General features: G+C 38.4%; 1 protein-coding gene across 12 annotated transcripts in view; it reads left to right on the top strand.

Moving 5' to 3' along the window:
- The first annotated feature begins 917 nt into the window (after positions 1 to 917).
- pou2f2a (POU class 2 homeobox 2a) overlaps positions 918 to 22,007 on the top strand; it is a 64,488-nt gene continuing 43,398 nt past the window's right edge. For 9 of the 12 annotated variants that reach the window (XM_067426715.1, XM_067426718.1, XM_067426717.1 and 6 more), the window contains exon 1: positions 14,221 to 15,396. In XM_067426715.1, the coding sequence (XP_067282816.1) occupies positions 15,294 to 15,396 (103 nt within the window). In that variant the 5' untranslated portion in view covers positions 14,221 to 15,293. Of the gene's footprint in view, positions 1,055 to 3,242; positions 3,366 to 14,220; positions 15,397 to 22,007 lie in introns of those variants that run through there. The other 3 variants (XM_067426719.1, XM_067426720.1, XM_067426725.1) reach the window with 2 other exon arrangements.

Consider the following 22,007-nt stretch of genomic DNA (forward strand, 5'->3'; position numbering starts at 1 on the left):
AAATAAACTCTCAAATAAAGAACCTTTTGAGGGATGGAAAGGCTATGGGTGTTAACGGTTCTTCGTGGAACCATTGATACTAATAAAAAGCTTTTATTCTTAAGAATGTAAAGATGTTTTGGCTTCTCTGTACTGTACACACACACACGAGAGAGAGAGAGAGAGAGAGAGAGAGAGAGAGAGAGAGAGAGAGAGAGAGAGAGAGAGAGAGAGAGAGAGAGAGAGAGAGAGAGAGAGAGAGAGAGAGAGAGAGAGAGAGAGAGAGAGAGAGAGACTATGTAGCTGTTTACACGTTTCATAAGATGGCGCTCTTTGCTACAATGGTCCTAGATAAATTCAAACAGTTCAAATAAAGAGCTCAACTTTGACCTGTTTAAAGGACAAATTCCAAAACAATAATTACTTATTAGGGCTACTAGCGAGTAGCCTAGTCTTCTTGATCTAAAATAATAATATTAAAGGCTCAGACCAGATGCTCAAATAAGCGTATGTTCTTCAAAACTGCTTCACTATTGTAGGAGTTTGAGGACAAAATAGGCCTAAATAACTTAAAAGAAAAAGTAAAAAGGTAGTAATTGTTAGTAAAAGTATTTTTTGTAAACACAGTTGTTGTTGTTGTTGTTTTTTTTGGGGGGGGGGGGTGTATTTGTTATATGTAAATCTATAATACATATAATGTGTCCTCACACAAAGCTCTCGATCGGCCAACTGTTGCTATGGTTACCTCCTGAGGCCAACGGTTAGTGCACTTTGACTTACTTAATCTAACTTTTGTCTCAATTTTACTTGCATGGTCACTACAATTATTGAAATCTATATACTTAAGACTCCCTCAACCTCCTGATTTCACTTAAAATAGGTGGTTCAATTCTCCAGTTACAGTCTCTAGAAATTTTAGGGAAATGTTTATCCTTGCAGAGAACGCTTCACGCCGCTAGATGGCGACCAAACTCGCCAAATCATGTGATTTCCTCTTTATTCATTTGAACGCCGAAATCAAGATTTCAATGGACATTCAAGATTCTTCGTATCGAAGTTCATCCCTTATATCAAGGTGATATTGTTATTTATGATTATGCACACATTTGCTTGCTTATTACACACATGTTTCTACTGACAAGATTTAATTTTGAAAAGTTATTTTGCAATTAGCTACTTTATTATTGTATTCCAGCCAAAAGGGATTAAAACAAGACGTAAATAATTGTATTGCTAGAAAATAAATTGCTTGTAAGGTTACCTGTTTTATATTTAGACTAATATTTAGCTATATTGTAAACTGTTTGTTTACCTAATGTTAGTAGACGCTTTCTCTCAAAAACGAGTCGACTCAAAAACTTACAGAGAAATGTGCGACAATCATTTAAAAAAACAAAACAGCTTGTTTTTTTGGAACAGAATAGTTTTTAGCTAGAACAAGCTGGTTATTAACTAGTTGAGCAGCCACTATTTTCCATAGTTCACTTTAACTGCTATGACCAGTTTTGTTGGTAATAATAAAAAACGAATTGCTGCTCCAAAACACAGCATCCATCTTAAGCTGTAATACCGAAGCTTTGACCTAAAGATCCAGTAAGAAACCAATACACAAGCAATTAATGTTCATTTATCAGTAGTACCAATTCACACAAAATCTTAGTGGGTTAATTAAATTTTGTAAAGTAGGCCTATTTCATATAAAGCCAAATGTGTGTGTTTTTGTGGAGGTATTAACATGACACTCATGACAATGTGTATCTGAATGCTTTCATTTGAAACAAACATCTGTTCTGATATTTGATACTTGGAGATTGTTCCAATGAAGAACCAGGATAGAAATGGATGAAAATTTCTGGACATGGGCGAGCAGGAACTCCTCACGTTGAGGGGGATTTAAGCCACCAGAAGTGGCTGATTGCAGTGACCAGACTGGGGTGTACGAGTTTGAGGAAGGATTTTAGGTAATGGTTCTTCGGGCCATTGGCAGCATTGCAGGCTGGGAACAGTGTCTTGGGTTTAATTCGTACAGTTACTGGCAGTCCGTGTAGAGAGCTGAGCACAGGTGGAAAATGAGAGAATTTCCAGAGGTTAAATACAAGTCGAGCGGCAGCATTCTGGATGCGCTCGAAGGACCGTATAGCAGATACAGGTGGACCAGAGACGACTGAGGAGTCATCAGTCTATTTGTGATTCAATAAAACCTTGATAAGCACTATTAGTGTTATTCTACATATTTCTTTGCTTTGTTGAAAGCTCTGAATCATAAAAAGTTAGCTTAACTAGCATTATCCCTATAAATAATACTGTATCATATATGATGCACAAATTTCTAAGGCCTCCAAATTATCAGCCGCACCAAAACTTAGCTGAAAAAAAGCTTTAGTACAATTCTAAAAATGTCCACCTTCAGGTTTTGTCTTTTTGCTATTATTATTATTTTTTTTAAAGTAACAATAACTTTTCTGTTGTTAGTGATGTTTTAGAAATGAACACTGAGGCGACTTAGGTTTACTTGATTATCCAGGCATAATTTTTTTAAAGAAAAATCACAACATTTTTTCATTTGTACATTTCTCGATCATCATTATTTTATTGCACTGCATTATGTTTTGCCCCCACAAAAACAATTACAGAGCTTTGATCATAAAAATAACTTTATGTATTTACTATTCAGGCATTTTATGTAAGTTGTCTGCTGTACTGTTATAAAGATCCAATTAATTTACATTACAAGATTATCTTTTTGGCCATATATTAATATCTACAATTGCATATTTCAGGCTCAGTTTGGGAAAACTTATTAATAATTACGGTCATTAATGCAATGATATTTTCAGAAGAAATTATGTATTCAAATGTGTTAAAACATGTTCAAGGTGTAAACCTTTTTCCAGCTGTGGCTTAAAGTAGTCAATGTAAAATTTAGTTTCAACTCCTACTGTGTTTATATAAAATGACATAATAAGTTAGTACTATTTTGCATATTTTGATTAAATATTAGGCTACACAGCCGAATATATTACTTTGGAACAGGGTGAACTGATGAATTTACTGAAGCTTTAGTTTTGAATTAATGATGACATTAAGAGGCACAAATGATATCTAATAGTACCGTGCAAGTTGTATTTGAGTTATATTATAAAGCTTATCCATTAAGTCGTGTAATGTATGATGGATTTCAAATGTGTCAATGTCCATCAAGTGGAGTCCCACCCTCAATAACTCTCAGGCTCCCTCACAAATGTGCCCCTCTTCCTCATCAGTATCTACTCTGTCGTCATGGAAACAGCCAAGATGCCGGGTACAACAAGGGAAAGTGAGAGAAGGAGAGATGGAGGGTGAGGGACGCAGGAAAAAAGTCTCTGAAGGTCGCTCACAGATTAAAGGTGGGTGATGACAACTGTGCATCTGCAGTGCCTTCTAGAGGTTCAAGTTTGTGTCATGTTAATAACGTGAAATATTTCTCTGAAACGTCATCTATTTAATGATGTGTTTTTGCATAGTCCTGCACAAACCCCCAAATATATATCGCGCTCGGCTGTTGTTCCACTGGTCTCTCGCCATGTCACACCCATTGATCTTCCACTTTCTTTTTCGCTCACTCTTTCTCCCTGAAAGAGCCAGATGGGGTGAGCGTTTTTTATTCTCGGAGGCCTCCTGCACGTGCCTCCTATTCAGAGCCTTAAAGCGTTTAATTCATGAGGGGTTTGATTCTACAGAGAAGGGGCCTCTACATCCCTCCCTCCGCCCGCGTTCTTTCGCCCCTCTCTCTTTCTCTGATCCACTCTTACACCATCTTATTTCTTCCTCTGTTCACCTCAACCCCCCCCCCCCCCCAGCTCCTTTATTCTCTCCCTTCCTCTTTTTGAACGTTTCTTTTCCTCCAAACATTTCTGTTGCTTCCCTCCATTCAGCCTTGGCATTCTGTTTATTTGCCACGTTCATACCTGAATTTTCAATGTGCATTGCCTTAACTTTTGGAGAAATACGATGGTAAAAAATGAAAAAAAGTGTAATGATAGTAATATACATGTTGTATTTCATCAGTGCAGTTTTACTTGATGCACTCCCAACCATCAATGGCAAAGAAATGTTGCTTTAAGCTGGGTTTTTCGTTACTTGTAGATGCATAGAGTATGTGTAAGATTGACCCTCCCGCTCTCTGATAATTACACATTGAGTTAGTGACCATTATCCTGTCAGGTGCCTGTTTGATAAAGCTGTGATAAAGCTTTCTCCTGTCCTTGCTTTGCTCTCCCACTGTCTTTCTCTGTTCTTTAATTTCAGAGCTGGTCGTCTCCGCTAGCTTGAGATTCTGGGATTCTTACCTTTAAAAAAAGAAAGAAAAAAAAGTAGACATTTGGACCTGCTGGCTCTGGGAAGCATCCCCACCATTTTATATATATATATATATATATATATATATATATATATATATATATATATATATATATATAGGCCTACACACACAGTGTTCTCCCATAGACAAAGGTGCATGTCCTGTGTGCATATTTTGACCATTTATGTTATGAATATACTCTTGTAATTTGCCTAATGCTTATTTAAATTTCTTGTAAATGTGTCTAGATGACAGAACTGAGGAAACATAACTAAGGGAAAACGTGTGTATGTGCTTAATCCAGCTTTAAAATACACGTGTTCCCTCCATTTTGACGACTTCTCTCTCCACCTGTCGAGCGGGCCCGGTGGCGGAAACAGTGGGATTATTTAGTGCCTTTGGGCTTTAATTGATATTGAATGTGGTCAATATTTATTCGGCTTCAGTTAACGCGAAAATAATAAGGCCTCATGTTCGCGACCGACGTGTTCCCGGATAGAGAGGCCGATGCGCCGTCGAGTGAAAATCGATGAACACACTGAGTTAATTATGAGAAATCAATTAAAAGGATGGAATTGTGACTTTTATAAAGAGCGAACTGCCATCGGGATATCGACAGGTCGAGAGGGGAGCGAGAGACACTTCCTCCCAGCGCGCGCGCGTTTGAAGTCTGGAGCGCGCGGCTGGTATCTCTCTATCTGGAGAGACGGAGAGAGAGACAGACAGACAGTGTGTGTGTGTGTGTGTGTGTGTGTGTGTGTGTGTGTGTGTGTGTGAGAGAGAGAGACGTGCTGACATCAACTACAAAGATTCAGGGAACATCTTCCAGGTTTAAACTCCTTCTGTCTGTCTTCTGGAAGCTGAATTGGTAGTGTAAAGGGCTTCACGGTGCAACGTATTTAAGTTAGGCTATATCCTTTGTATAGAGCTGGACTGGACATTTATGACATCTTAGAAATGTAAGCATTATGTGTATAAATATTTTAATGCTTACTTTGACAAAAAAGGCCCACTTTTACCTGACTTTAATGCTTAAGACATTGTTATCCATTTTTCTTACCCTCTCGTTCTTTTCTTTTCCTTTCTTTGTTTTCTTTTCCCATCATCCACAAATTCGTTTAGGGGGTTAATGATAAAGTTATTAAAGACAATTTGAGGACGAAGAAAACACGGATTTAAGATGATCTTACCAATTAATTTTTCAGAGACAAACTGTGGTTTGCCTTTTGTTAAATGAATGTGATATTTAAGAATACGTTTCCACTGCTCATCTGCGAAAATGGAATACATTTAGCTTCATACTTATGTAACCTGTAGGTTTTTCTTAAGTTTTATCATTATTCAGCAAATACAATATCCAAACTTTTCTTGTCTATTTCAGAACGGAATAAAAAGAATCGCGTTCTTGTCCTGTCTAATAATGAGATGTTTTCGATTGCAGTGTTTAATCCAAAGTTTTGCTTTTATTTTACTGGGATAATCATTCGTACCTCGAAACAGCTGGACTGTTGTGGTATTTAGTGTAGTGCTAAAAATAATCGAATTTACAATTTAGTTTAAATATTAGTGTTTCATATGCATTTACTGCTCTTAGAAGTTGTTCATTATGTAACATTTGTATAGCAATATTTTCACAATTTATAATAGACTACAGACGCATTTGCATTTATTGTTTAATTATGCATTAACATTTTTGCATTTTTGCATATTAAAAAATGCAAACAGGCTGTACATAATATTTTAATCTTACGAACATATTAAAATATTGAGTGTAAAATAAAGGCACATTTAGGCTATATACAAACTTGAATATTAATTTTAGCGTCTTAATCCCTTTAATTTCAATCGTCAAATTTCGATTAGGAACTGAAAGAATGTTTACTATAGAATTTTTATTTACAACCTGAAATAATATTTAGACATTTCAATTTAAAAATGCATATATGCACTTATTAAATTTCAGGCAAATGCACGTCGGGTAAGAGTGGCTATATTAATGCGTCTGACTGCTTTGATTATTTATATTTTAAATATATTTGTTTAATTTGTGTATTTAGATTTAGGATAAATGCATCTATTTTAAATGACAGAATTAGGAAGGAAGCAGAACGTCCAGTTTTTTGGTAAAAACTAAATGGAAGATGTAAAATCTACGCAATGGTCCTCTGCACATCATCCTCACACATTTGTGTGTGTGTGTGTGTGTGTGTATGTGTGTGTGTTGTTATACGTACTGCTTTAGGACGGAAGCAGTCTATAATAAATGCAATTTGTATTATCATATGCATGCATATGCTACAAAAAAAATAGATTTTGTAAACTTCCATCTTAATAATTCATGTAAAATAACTAAAAAAGTACGTAAACATATTGCATAATAAATTACATGATAAATCAGTGTAATACAATATTCATGTTTCCAGATGTTTCATAAATTATTAGTGTGGGCATATCGTTGGAATTTTATAACTAATAGAAGGATAGATGAGTGTGAACCGTGCTGTGTTTTGTGTTGAAGGACTCGTCAGGTTCGTTGTTTTCCCTGGTGTTCTAGAAAATTTCACTCACCTCAGCAAAAAGCTGCAAAACGGATCGATCTTTCAGTTTTAACAACAATTTAAACAAAAACGTATGGTCCAAAAGGCTTTGACGATCTAAATAAAAATGGAGAAAATAACAACCCTGACATTAACGCTAAAAAATACCATTTGTCCACACAATGTGCAAAGCTGTGCAAAGCCCATTAGCTCTTGACCTCGGTGTCAAAGGGCAGCTGGTCAGTCTCCAGACGCACTGGCCGCGAGAGCGCGCATCGTCTTCTGTCTTTATTGCTCTATATTTCATTAGTGAAGAAGCACATGCCCAGCATACACATCAACACTATATAATATATAAGAAATACAGAGATAGACTTTATATTGTGGTAGTGTAAATATCCATACCTATAATGCAAACCAAACCTAGGCTATTTAAACGATTGTACCAAGATATAAGATACATACTTTTTTTTTCTTCTTATGGCCTATAATTGTATGATTATAAATTATAGGCTAAATAATAGAAAGTGCAAGTAAAATATTAATATAAAATTGTGTTGCTCCAAAATAGTACATTTGATAGATATTAAATAATGATATTTCATGGTGGGATTTTCATTGAGTTAATTTTGCTGGGCGGCCAATAGACTGGTGATGTCCCGTTTGGTCTGTTTGTGATCAATAGCTTTGATTATCTTGAGCTGATCATTGACTTTCTGATGTGCCATCATAAGGAGAGTCAGTGAGGTATTGACCTCCAACACTGATGCTCTGCTTTACTTCAGCTTTCACTCTCTGCGCTTATATTACACCAGATCAAGTGTGTGCATACTTGTTTTTTATTTGTATGTAAGTTCCCTTAAGATTTTGCCTTTATTACTTCAAACAAACAAAATTGCATAGATAAATCCAAAAAGTCAATCTGAATAAGCTGAAATGATGATAATATTCTCTCCCATTACCGATATATAACATTTATCCATTAATGTTTTATGTACAGAATGAATAAAATGATCTGATCGTTCTGCGACAAACACACATACGCATGCACACACACGCTCGCTCCGTGAGCTCTGTGCTGGTTGGTTGTCCAGGTGGTTAGAATGCGGGCAAGCGATCAAGTTGAGGGGTTGAAGGTCAATTTCATCCCAGACGAATGACCTCATTCGCTGCAGGCTGACCCCTGTGGTCAAACTGGTAAGGGGAGGAAAGAAGGAGATAAATAGAGAGAAAGAAAGAAGAAACGATTGGCAGTGGGACTGGTCATCCAACAGTCATGCTGTTGCCGTCTTAGGTGTTGTGTGAATTTTCCTTTGGTCAGTTTCTGCCATTGTACTTTCATATTAACTAGATTTTCACTCTGTTTATACGTCTTTCTCTCTCACTCGCTCTCATGAATTAACACCTGACCTTGACCACTGACACTGAACCTAACCTTCAAGAGTGCCTAAACATCAACCCCCACTGCCTCAGAACACACACATACACACACACACACACACACACACACACACACACACATAAAGAGAAAGAAGAGAGAAACAAACATACACACACACACACACACACACACACACACACACACACACACACACACATAAAGAGAAAGAAGAGAGAAACACACACACACACACACACACACACACACACACACACACACACACACACACACACACACACACACAGATGTCCGGCTAGCCAAGTGAGGATGACGCATCATGAATTGCACTTTAATCTACAGAGGTTTCTCCTCTGACTAATACTCTTTTTTTATTTAATACAATAAAAAGGAGATATGGGGCATTGTCATTTTCTTTTGCCGTATTGATTTATGTATGTATCCCCTAAATACGATTGTCTTTCACAAAGTGTAATTTTTGTCAGCAGCTGAAATAAAGCTTGTAGGATATTTTAACAATTAGGTAAAATTTCACTGCACCTACCACATTAGCTATACGTACAGAAAAAACGAACAACAATATACACTGTTAAAATAGGCTATTGTGTGTGTGTGTGTGTGTGTGTGTGTATATATATACAGTATTTAAAACAAGAAATATAAGAAATATTGTCGTATTAGACACGACACAAACAAGAGAATGCAAGGCCGGGAAAAAAAAAAAACGCTAACCATAGAATTCTCCAGACAAGTATTTACACTCCTATAGGTTTTGTTACTTCTCCTCCCCCAAACACCCCTTTCTTTTTCTTTCTTTCTCCTCCTTCCTGCTTAATCCCTGCCTACTTCACCACATGTTTTCTAATCCCAAATATCAGAGGTATCCCCCCCTCGCCTTTGAGCCCCTAATGCTGTAACCTCCTTTGATACAACCTTCTTTGCTTCCTCTTCCCCTCTTTTTTCCTTGCTCTTATCACTCACTCACACTCCCTGCAGTTGTCCTCTCGTGCCTAGTGTATTGTTTCCCTCAGTACTTTCTCTTTTATGTTTAATTTCCATTGTGTTTGTGCCATTTATTTGTCTGCAGTGAGGTTTACCTAGTTACAAATAATTACAATTAAATACATTTTATATTTTTGTATATGCATAAAAATAGATTTCTTGAACTTAAAATCCCACGAGAAATGATTTAAAAATAACAACATGCTGTATTTTCTTGTTTAGCATCTTGATGTCGGTGGAGTGTGAGAATATGTAGCCTCATGTGCATGTTTGTTCATGTTGCCAAGTGTCGTATCAATAGGTTAATAGGCGTGGTGTCACATTCAGTAAGTCACTGATTAGTTGGCACTTCACCAATCCATACACTAGTCAGGAGTCATAGACCCCTCCGCATTGATTTCCCCCTTGCCTTAAGAATGAGGTAGAGGTCGGCATGGGGTTCAGGTATTGATCGACCCCAAATCACAACCCACCCGCTCCTAGTCAACCTGTGCCACCATAGCTATCCCATGTTTTCATAGGGTGAGCCAACGGGGCTTTGCTTTGCTTCTGCCTCACCTGATTGGCCGGATGCGGCTCGGTCAAGGTGCGTCTGTAATTGGGCCTTGCTTTGATTGACAGTTAGCTTTACATGCTTACCCATGGATGAGCGCCCCTGTGTTTGACCATCTGATGGGACCGTTGAACCAACTGCTCCGCTCGCTCATAAAAAACATGGCCGCGGATATGCCCGCTAACCTTTGACACCCTAATTTGCTTAGTCACCATTTAAAGTTGTGTGATGGTCCATTTAGGTTGGCCGTCGTCCATAATTGAGTCCTCTCGCTGGCACTCGTTCATTATTTGTGTCAAATAATTCCTCCCTTCCCCTCTGCATCCGCTTTTTCTGCCTTTTCTTCACTGCTGGATAATTACATGTCATAGTCCTCTGTTTTTTCTTCTCCATCTCCACTAGTTTCATTGACTCCATGCATCCCTTTTCCTTGCCCAATTCCCTCTATCAATGTTCAGCTTCCTGATTCCCAGCTGTAATCTCATCGGCGTTGCTCCCCTCGTTCTCCTTTTCCCCCTCTCCCTCTCTCTCTCTCTCTCGTCTTCACTGTGTAAGCAAGAGAGTAGAGGTTGTTAAACATTTTTCTTCTCTCTTAATTGTTTTGACTTGTGCCATCGGCATCCCGATTAGGGCCCATTGATTTCCTAGTGCTAAGTGCATTGATTTCTACATTTCTTATTGATCTCGGTTCTAAATCTACCCACACACAGTCTCAATGCACAAGGCGAGACGGAGAGAGAAAGAGAGAGGAGACGAATCTGTTAAGTGTGTCATATTGTTAGCCTCAAAAGTAGTTAAAAACTTATTAGAATTACCTGCAAAGTAAATGTGGCTGTAATGAAAGGGTTAGTTCATGTTTACTTGTGTTTAAAATGGAAATGGTATATTAACCTTTTAAAAAGTATTAGTGCTTCCAAATCGATTAATCGAGATTAATCGCGTACAAAATTAAAGTTATTCTTAACCTAATATATGTGTGTACTTGGTAGATTTGATATATTTATAAATATACATTCATTCATGTATATATTTAAGAAATATTTGCATGTGTGTGATGGGTATATAATTATATAATGTTTATCATGTTTTTCTCTTAAATATATACATGTATATACATGCATGTTGTGTGTGTGTGTGTACATTCATACATACATATTCATTGAACACAAACCTTTATTTTGGATGCGATTAATCGATTTGAGAGCGCTAAATTAATATAATATTAATAGTATTAAATATTATAGTGATTTATTTTAAATAGTATGTAATGTTATACATATTTATATAAAGTAAAATGATTTCAGTATATAATTTACTTTTGTTGTTTTTTAAGTACAAATCATCTTGATCTTATTAAACAATGGACATAGAATATCATGCCACACTTATTTACTCCACCACACACACACGCTCAGAATAACACACATGCTTTACCTTTAGCCTCTGCGTAGCCACGCACACTTAAACCCACACACACACACTCGGCACCCCATAAAGATCACAGGCGGGGTATTGGGGCTTTATCCTCTTCCGCTGTAACGGTGGATCACATATTCAGCAGGCCTCTGACGGGGCGAAATCAGCTCCCCCTCTCAAGCTAGTCTGCGCACTACTGATAGCCCCGTCCATGTCATAGCATTAGGCCACTGCAGGCCGCTGCGGGCGAGACACATCGCAAGCACTTTGGGGGTCGATGTCTTTTACTTGCGCTGACTGCTGGATCTTCAGCTGCTGTTTCCCAAGTCTTTGATCGTGTTAAAGCTAGCATAGCGTGGAATGATGGTAGAATCTGTATGAAATGGAAAAGACTCTTTGTGGTGGGTCCTGTAAAGGATGCATTAATAAAAAAAGAAATAAAAAAAATCTTGTTTGTGAATTTTAGCCCCCATAAGCAAATGTGTGAAATCGAAATACTGTAAGTGTTTGAAAGGCTATGCAAGAAAAGCTCAACCAGGCAAAAAGATGTAAGCAGCCTAGCGTTCGTCAGACTGTATCTGAGATTATAAAGTCATTATAATATTACCTTATTCAATAATTGAATATCATACTCTTCTCCCTTCGTCCCAGCTGTTAAGGCGAATTATAAATCCATTGAACAAGAAATATCAGACAGAACTACAAATTCCAACATGGCATTGATGAGCATGCTATCTATCAAGAAGACAAGATCCAATTGGTGATGACAACATTAGCACTGAGCAATTATTACCCAACTGCGCGTGTTAAAAGAGAGCTACGGCACAGAGGATGGATTTGTATTAAGGGTATTGGCAGACTTGAGTTGGGTATTGACAATATGTCAGCACTGATCATTAGATCAGCCGAACAGAGAAAGTGTGTGAATGCTTGAATCCCTTCTAACTCCGTCTTTCAGGAGCAGGCGATTGCTTGAGTATAATAAAAGGTGATCTTTTTTTACATCTTTTTGTATTGTGATGAAGAGATGCTTGCATGCACAATGCACAGGGAGTAAAAGAGAGGGCATTGCATTCTGTACATGTTTGCATAAGAAATCTGTTGGTTTTTATATGTCTTTTTGTGAGAAAGAAATGATTTTGTGTGTGTGTGTGTGTGTGTGTGTGTGTGTGTGTGTGTGTGTGTGTGTGTGTGTGTGTGTGTGTGTGTGTGTGTGTGTGTGTGTGTGTGTGTGTGTGTGTGTGTGTGTGTGTGTGTGTGTGTCTGCGTGTACAAGGGTTGCACCACATTGGGAATGTGTCGTAGCCACAGTATTAGCTGCTTGTTACAGCAAGAGGGGGTGTTGATATAATTGTAAGCTGGTATTGATTGGGGCGCCTTGTTATTGATGAGAGAGAATTTAATTCAACCAACGCATTTGTCAACATGACATTGCCATTTAACGATGAACTCTTTCACTATCGCTGTCTGGTTCACCCACCCAGTCACACACAGGAGGAAGTTTCTTTTTATGTGTGCACTGGGTAATGATTATTTCTATTGATCGCCAAGCTGTTTATTTTTTTATCACAAGAACAACATAAATAGTGATAATGAGGCCATGAAATAATATTAATATCTGCCAAAATAGGGCACAATGTTAAATCATTTTACATTGACTTTGTGGCAGGTGGCATATAGTGGTACATTTGCAATTTAGTTATGGTTTGTTTTTTTGTACATTTGATTTTTAGTTTTATTTTTTAAAATGATGACATGTCAGTCCTAATGGCTACTGGTGTTCAGGGACATACTATGAGCTGACCATTGAATGTAACCAAATGGAAATGTCATATTTGGAAACTGTGTTTCAGTCTGCACACCTTTCTTCCTTCTCCGCGTTATAGACGCGCAAAACACACTATATTCTACAAGAAATAATTGCTTTTGTCTGGAAGGAGTTTGGATGGGGGGGTTCGCAACGCGTGCCCTTTTAGGCGAGGGGGATTCGTGAAGGACAACTTGTCGCTTCTTTTTTTTTTTTTTTCGTTCCCCCCCTCTCGCTCGTTGGACACGCGGATGTCATCTGTCAAATGGAGGGGGGTGCTTGGGGACAATAAAGCTCAAGGAACCATTGTGAGTCTGTTGTATTGCAGGAAAATATCATTTTTTTTTAAATATATATATAAAATAAAACAATTTTAATCAAATAGCTAGGCTATTAATGTATCCTTCAGATTAATTAAGCAAATGTAGCTAGCCTATACGTTTTTTTCTTATTATTTTCCCCAAATAATTGATCTATAGCCTATCAAATATCTCACCTAGGACATAGTGGAATAGATAGACAGATAGATAGATAGAGACAGGAAGATTGGGGCGAGTTTGGGAGGGTGGGGGGATCAAGCGCTGCGCTTTCGATTTTTCCCGTATTGACTGCGATGTTTAGCGTATAGATTTTTCTATTTAAAAAATCTATGTCGGCAATAATCTGGAGTGTAAGTGCGCGGCATAGATTGTAGCTTTATTACTGACAGCATTCAATGTGTCGGAAAGGAGGAATGAAAGGTAGAATCGGGGAGGGAGAGAGAGACCCTGACCAGCAATAGACCAAATGAAACTTTTGTGAGGTAGCGATAATCGTTTCTATGTGTTGCCTATTCACAAATAATCACCATAACACATCAATGGTTTCTCCATAGGATGGTCGCTTTAATCGACCGTATCTCTTCCACAGACATATACCTGCATGTAGATGAGGATATAATCACCTGATGTAAGCCACTCGGTGAATGTGTGTAAGCCTATCGATCAGCGGCCCACCGCGATCATCAGAGTCATCATAATGAAGAGTAATCAAGCGATCAATACGCAGGATAGCTTGCCTTATATGGGATTAGTAAAAAAAGGGAAGGGGAGAGGGGGAGGTATGGATGGAGGGAGAGAAAGGGGGGCGGGGGGAGTATAGCGGCTGCTCCTCTCGCTTCAGTGTTGCTTTCGTACCGGGAGGCGGACAGAGCTCGCGAGCTACCGGTGTTCTCAGATAACGGGACTATCGAAACGGACACACACGCACACACAGACGGATGGTGGTGGGACAGAGCCAAAGAGCCGAATTCCGCTTAACGGGTACCGTGTTGTTTTCTTTTCGTTCAGTTTTAACATTTCGTGCGCAAGCAGTGTTGCTTATTCATTTATTTATCGATTGATTGCGTTTTAATTACTGGCTCGTGAGTGGTAACGAGGGGGGCGAGTGTAGAGCCGCTGCGTAGCCTTATACGTACGTGATACTTAGCCTAAATCTATAGTAAGCGATTATATTTTATACAATAATAATAATAATATGCTGCTTGAGATGCATGCAATGTGCGCGAGATAAACCTCACAGTTAAGAGAGCTAGAAACCAAATAGAGAAACCAAATATCCCTGTTAAACCTTTGTAACCCGTTTTAAAGCCAGCAACCGCGATTGATTGTAATGAACCAAATAGTTTTTGTACTAAAGTGAACACACATTTTGACTGGAGATTTGTTTAAAAAAGCGAAACCAAAGTGGAACCAGATAGCGGCGCGCGCAAGGCCATTGTGACGTTTACCGGCCGCACACCTGGTCTCGCGCGGGATATGCAAAACCCATGAAATGTTATGAGTTACGACAACAAGTGAGTTTTGAATTTTTTTAAAAGTTAACGGTTCAGCCAACGGTTGCTACATTTGGTAGCGTTTGTCTAAGCGTACTGCTTGTATTAACGAATTCAGCAAAGCAATTGCCAAACAAGTAAGTGACCGCAAACACACTTTTAATATATTTAGACGATATTAAGACCGCTTGAAAGATCCGGACTATCCGTCTGTGTGTCAGTCCGAGATAGAGTAACGTTATCCCTGAGGAAGCAGTAATGACTGAGAGGCGCAATACCAAAAATGTAAAGATAGCTTGAGCAGTGTACTTACGTTTTAAACCAAATACTCATTTCTATTACCAAAAAGAAACAACCTCAAAACACAGTCTACTTGACAAAAAGCAACCAAAGAAAAAGAAACCCAAGACAAGAGACCATAGAAGAAAAGCCCAGACGACAACGGATCATGTTTGTTCCCTTGCCGGTGCCGTTGGTGTTTCAGAGAACTGCTCCTGATTTCAGCGCCTGGCGACTCAAGTCTCCGCTGCCTCTGCGCTCCGGTAACTCCGGTAAGAGATACCTCTACCTTCCCCTTTTAAACGTCGACAACAGCTTTTCTCTTTTTTCTCACTACTGAAAAAAACTAAATGTGGAGTCGAAACACCTGCTCAGACCCAAACAACCGTCTAAACGAAATCCATATTTTAGTTGTTCTTACAGGCTAAGACCTTTTTTTTTAGTTCCGTTTGTGTATGTAACATTTAAATAGATTATGCCAGTTTGTGTGTGTATTAATGAAGGCTGGTTGAGATGAAAAGACGTCTGCCCATAATTGCCCTTGTTTGAATGCTTCGCCTCGGCCTCTTTTGGCTTCTTTCATCCTTCTGTCCTCCCCGTATCTGCTGCTCCATCTGCCGTCTGACTCTCTTCTCACGACCGGTTCAGGGAATATTCATGGTAATTTATCGATTCCGCCGAGATCGATACACGCAGACGTGGGGGGTGAATGACAGAGCGAGTGTGTGAATTTAACGACAAGTTTGAGAATGATGAGACTGAATGTCACTTTATTTGTTGATGTTTATGTCGATTTTAAGTGCTTTCACTTTAGGGTTAAATAACGTAATTAGCTTCATTTAATTTTAAATTAGACTCACCAATACCTGACTGTAGCGAAGAAGATGGGCTACTTAAGCTTTGAAATTACAGATAACTTTTCTTTTTAGACTTTTAAATAGAGTTTGCATTGTTGTAGGCCTATTCATGTCTTCCCATAAATACTGCAAATAAATAGGCTAGCATACGGTAGCCTATATTAGGCTATGTGGAGCTGCTTGTAGTTGAATTAGGCCTATTTTTTTTATTTATTTCTGTATTTTTTGTGTATTTAAAAAAATATATATATAGTAGGCTAACCTACACTTAATTGTATGTACATGAAACGTGTAATGTGACTCTGTAATGCGAAGTATTACCAAAAATGCTTATTTTAGTTGTAGTGAAAAGAAAGAACATCGTATTAAGGATCATCGTGTTGGTTCTAAAGTGCTGCATTAGTGAGGGGGGCGGGTACGCGCAATGTGTGCGCGCAGCGTCTGGCATTCAATGAAGCGGAAATTTTCCAACCAGCAGATGGATTAAACGTATACGCCACTTATAGATCATCTGTCACCTTGTGGCACATCCTCACACAACGACTAAAATGTAAATAAGGAAATTTAAAACTCCGCTTAGCGCTATCTTTAACTCTAAAGACATAAATAGGCTACTAAAGTGGACACACCATAGACCTTATTGAGAATGGACGCCATATTTATTTCCAGTGGACTTTTTCTGTTATCGAAAACGAGGCTGTGAGAGTCACACGCGGTACCCTTAAAAGGTTAGGCCTATAGGTAAAGTGAAATTGTTTTCCAGTAGAACGATTGACAAAGTTAGAAAATAATGCAACCAATTAAACAGACCGTGTCACCTCACAGCGTCGTCTCCATTCACAAAAAGTAAATATGGCGTCTGTCCTGAATGAGGTTTATACTTCAAGAAATGAGAGTCTTTAATTACGTACTGGCGCCTAAATGAGCAAAGAGCCAGACGTTAAGCTTTGGTCAGCTGCACCACATAATGGGCCCACATGGTGATGTGCTTTCTTAAAATGCAGGTTGTGTTAAAATTGGATTGGCTTGCTCGTTTGAGGCTGGTTGGTTAGGATTTGTCTTTTTGTGTCAGAAGGGAACTGGAGGATAAAAGAGAGGGGATTGTATATTGGTTAGGAATTTTTCCTTGAATGACACATACATTTATTCTTAAATTTACGCAGGGAAAATTTTGAATAGGTTTATTTTGAATAGGTTCTTAGGATGATTTACTGGTAATCAAGTAGTACAGTTTTTTCAGACACTTACATATTAAATATTTACATATTATTTACAACATACAGGTTACATATTATGTTTAAACTGACTTTGCATGACATTTGAAAACGTATGCTGAATGTATTGGGTGTTTGGTTGCCACGTGGTTTCAAGACTTTAGCCTTTTCGGATTTTAAAATATTGCCATAGGTTATACCTTTCACTTCTTTATATAAGACTCAAAATGGACACCAGGCGCCACAGCTGACATTAAATGCTGCAGAGGTCAGAGTGACAAGCAGAGCAGCCAGTGAGGATCTTTATGTTGGGTGAGGAAAGTACATTTATGTTCAGCCTCACTTGCAGATGATAGACACTATCGAGGGCAACGGTTCAAAGTTTTTACTAGGTTTTTCCTGTCTATGAACCTGAAGATATCTTACAGTTTTTACCCAGAGTGTTAACTGTAGAATTTTGGCGTCGGGGATATTGGGATAGGCAGCACACTATATTTATAATGGAACTCAGTGCTTAAGCTGTTGGGAAGCATCTATTTTCTAGCAAATTAATGATGCATCGGCGTTCATTTAATAGCAAAACTTCATATTGCAAACATAATTAGCCTATTATCAGACTATCAAAAAGAGACCACCAAAACTTTGGTTCGGTGAATTCCACCAAGCCTCCTTTAAATAGTGTCTATCATCTGTAATTAAAGCTGAAAATATTACTTTCCTTCCTTCAACTTAACCTTATTGACTGTTCTGCTTGTTGAATCAAGATGTACAGTTTGGTCCAAAAGTGTGAGATTACATTGAAAATGTTGTTTTTTATTTTATTAAATTACACCTGTAAAGTTTAGAAGTTAAAGGAAGGAAATAAGATATATATATATATATTTAATATTCAGTATTTATTTTGAGCTCACAAAGTATAGCAATAAACATGACGTTGACCATTTTAACTTGTGGAGTCAATGCACGTTCATTTCGATTTATCTCTCAAACTATACTAATTTATAATTAAAGGCAAATTTAGAACTGTTTTTAATAGTGGTTGGAGATTTCTGGACTTTTATCTCATGTTTTAACGTTTGAGAGAGAATGATTTGGGAGATTTAATAGCTCCACCATCATATTTTAGGCCTTGACACAATGTTCTCCTGGTGCTGTGCTATATGAGCAACATTGTTCACTAACACTTTATTTTACAGTGTCCTTGTGACATAAGTTAATATAGTAGTATCTATAAATTATGTATAATTATGTGAAATTAACCATTAACCAAACCCTAACCCTATAGTAAGTACATGGAATTGATTAAATATATAATTACTCTGTAAAAAAAAAAAGTGTAAACCATTGTTCTTTTTTGTGCAGTCTCTTTTATGGAATAATATGAATGTTTCTATAGCCTATTCAACTGTGGCAAAAACAGAAAATAGTTTTTTGTTGCAGTGTAAATCTGGAAAGAGCGATACAAGTAGCTGCTGTTTAGGAGAATTTGGTGGTCGGCTTGAGGTAAAAGGTCAAATGCGATCAGGTCACTAGACGGTTCCATCATGTGTCTGTCTGCGCAGGCAAGCTGTGTTTACACGATACAAATTTACAGTTTGATGCGCCGTAAAGTGTTTTAACCTCAAACAGGTATTGATTAAGAAAGATCAGCCCTGCCGTCCTCAGCAAGAGAGAGCGCGTATGTGTGTATAGATCGGATTTGAGCGGGAACGTCGGCGAGTCCCAGTGCTAACGTGATTGCGAATGACAAAATGTCCACCCGGGTTTGTTAGGGACATAATGGGGAATCAATAGACACAACAGAGATGTCAATACAACATGCTTTATTGCATTAAACCACCTCTCTCTTCCCCATCCCGACACCTAGGCTTACCCTCCACGCCTGCTCTAACTCACACATGGATCAACACACACATCCACTGGTTTGCGTCTTTTTTTCTTTTTTGATGTTGCACTTACAGGAAACAGAAATCATTTGAAGTACTGCACTCATTGCACTAAGTATCTCTGGACACACACATACACACACGCATTAAAACAAACGCACTCACACGCACACAGCAGTTTCCTGCTGAGAGCCTACCTTTCCGATCGGAGCCATCTCTGTCCCTCCATCCATCTCTCTCTCTCTCTTGAGTATCCATGGAGACATTCATAGGCCATTAAGCAGATGGTAATAAAGGGATGTAGGTAAACACTCTCTCCCCTGCGCCGGCCCTCACCTCTGCGATGGAGACCACCATCAAGACCACTGCCGACTAAATGGACCTCATTCGGACTCCAATACCCCATATCTGACAGGGCCAAGTGTTTTTTTTTCATGCTGTAGTGTGTGTTTGCGTTACCTGGTGTGTAGGTGAGGACGTATGCGTAATGATTGCTGGAGGGACAGTGTGTTGGCCGATTTCTGATAGCTCTTAACACACTGAGCGCTATTACGGTCCAACCGTCTGAAATGGAATCCGGTGGTCATATTGTGCAGATGGAGCAAGACATCACAATCTCTCTTTTCTCTCGATGGACCTTTATCAGACTCATAAACCAAATTACACGGTACGGCCATGTTAATACACTCTCGCTGGTCAACTGTGACCTGTCTCTTTATGTTTCTCTCTGTTGCTGGAAAACCAAGTGACACCAGTTTAGAAGAATAGTTCACATTAAAACTGTATGACTTATACCGAACACAAAAGTAGAAATTGTAAAGAACGTTAACGCAGCTTAATAAAAGTGGAAAATGTCCCTGAACTGTTGATATCGAAGCACCATATTAACATAATGGAAATTGTTAATGTGACTCTTCTGATAGCTTAATGTGAGGAACAGCCTAAATAAAATAAAATAAAAAGAGCTTGACTGACAGTCCTGGTCGCCGTTTAATTTCATTGTGTGGAAAAGATAAGCATGACGCCTGGACATTTTGCTGAAAATAACAAATTGTGTGTTGAATGGAAGAAAGTAATATGGATTTGGAGTAAATGAGGGTTTTCTTCACTTCTTTTTTGACATCTATGATTTCACAAAGAACCTTTAAAGTCAAAGGAGCCTTTCCATCGCACAAAGGGTTCTTGGAAAAAGATTCTACAGCATATTAAAATATTTTACCCACTTTAAAAAAGAAAAGGTTCTTTTTAAGAACTGCTCTTTGGGGAACCCCTTCTTGGCAATGCTGCATGCAAAACCCCCTTCTTGAAACCTTTGGGTGAACTACTGTTTTAAAGCCTGAAACATACTTAATGCATGAAACTTTATGTACAAACGCATACTTTGCCTAAAATTATTTCGTAATGCAATGCAAATACATTTGTATGTATATTTGTACAATTTTAAATAGTTTTAAAGCAATTCAAAATAAATAATGGCATAAAAAATAAGAAATCTTTAAGGTTCTGCAATATTTCTATGCACAGCAGAACCACATGCTTGCAACACGCATCTGCATCTTGCATAGAGGCTGTTTCTGGCCAAAGTGTTCAAGCTGGTCTATGGTGGTCTTCCAGCCCAAATAAGCATGACTAAGATGGTTTACCCAGTTAAAAACCAGGTCCAGTTCTTATACACAACTAGCTTGGACGAGTTAGAAACCTCTGAAGCTTTGTTTCACACTTTTTTTCCAAACACCCTTTCACTTTAATAGTTGTTTGTATAGTATGTAAACAAATACCGCACACCTTTGACTTATTTTTCAGGTTGTAAATATCACTCTTTTTATTTCCCTGGAAGCAGCATGTGAATGGCTGTAGGGTTCTTCATTGAGGTCAGGGTCTTACTGCCTCTTAATTAAGATTAAGAATAAGATTACAGCACACACACATTTACACCGACACACAATTCTTATTGTGGAATATATATTGTGGAGCATATGAGCCTTTGCTTTCTCCATCTCATTCCCACTTTTTGAGGCCATGTGAAAGGAAATCTCACTCTTTTGAAGGGAAAGAGTCAGGGTTCATGTATTTTATTATGGGGAGAATGAAACGTAGCCCTTTGGTCAAAGTGAGCGACCGTACGTCATGTAGAAGACAAACCGTTAGCTTAGAAGAACATATGTGTTAGATGAAGACTAAGGGCCGGTGAGTGCAAAACAATCAGGTACAAATTCATATCACTTTTTTACTCCAACTTGGTTGAATGAATATAAACTTTTATTGACTGATCTGGGTTCACGATACAGGTTTCAGAGTGCATATGGTCGGTGTGTCTTTCACAAACCGACCACCCTTGCGTGGCCATTTAAGTAATAACTTGGGCTTGTAACAACCAGACTTTTGATTGAATTTGTCTCCCACCCCTGCATTTCATATCAGCTCCTGGACCAGGAGTGTCCCGTTTTTGGGTGCATTTTTCACCACCCAGTTTAATTTGATGGACAAGCTGTATGAAAATGAGCATGTGTGTGTGTGTTTGGACCTCAGGGACGGGCTGCCCTTCCCCATGGCTGTGTAGTGGTTACAGTCAGGTTCGAAGGGAGAAATTTAATATCCCTCCACAATGTATACACAATGAAGGGGGTATTGCAACAATGGTGCGGAATAAGAGAGAGGGAGAAGCAGGCGTGAGCAGCAGCTTTTAATAAATCTGAGTGCTTTTGCGCTTCAATCTTCTCAAAGTAACCGCATCTTTACCCTACACCCCCCTCCTTCGGACACACACATTCACACACAATGCAAACATGTACTCTTTCACACTTTTGACAGTGGATGTGGCCAGATTAATTAATAGACTCATTCAAGCCCACATGTTCGTGGAAAGATCACGCAAACTCTTTTGAAATTTCAAAATTCTTCATTTTTAGCAAAAAACTATCAAAAA

Source organism: Pseudorasbora parva, chromosome 19, assembly GCF_024679245.1.
Source record: "Pseudorasbora parva isolate DD20220531a chromosome 19, ASM2467924v1, whole genome shotgun sequence".
NCBI lineage: Eukaryota > Metazoa > Chordata > Actinopteri > Cypriniformes > Gobionidae > Pseudorasbora > Pseudorasbora parva.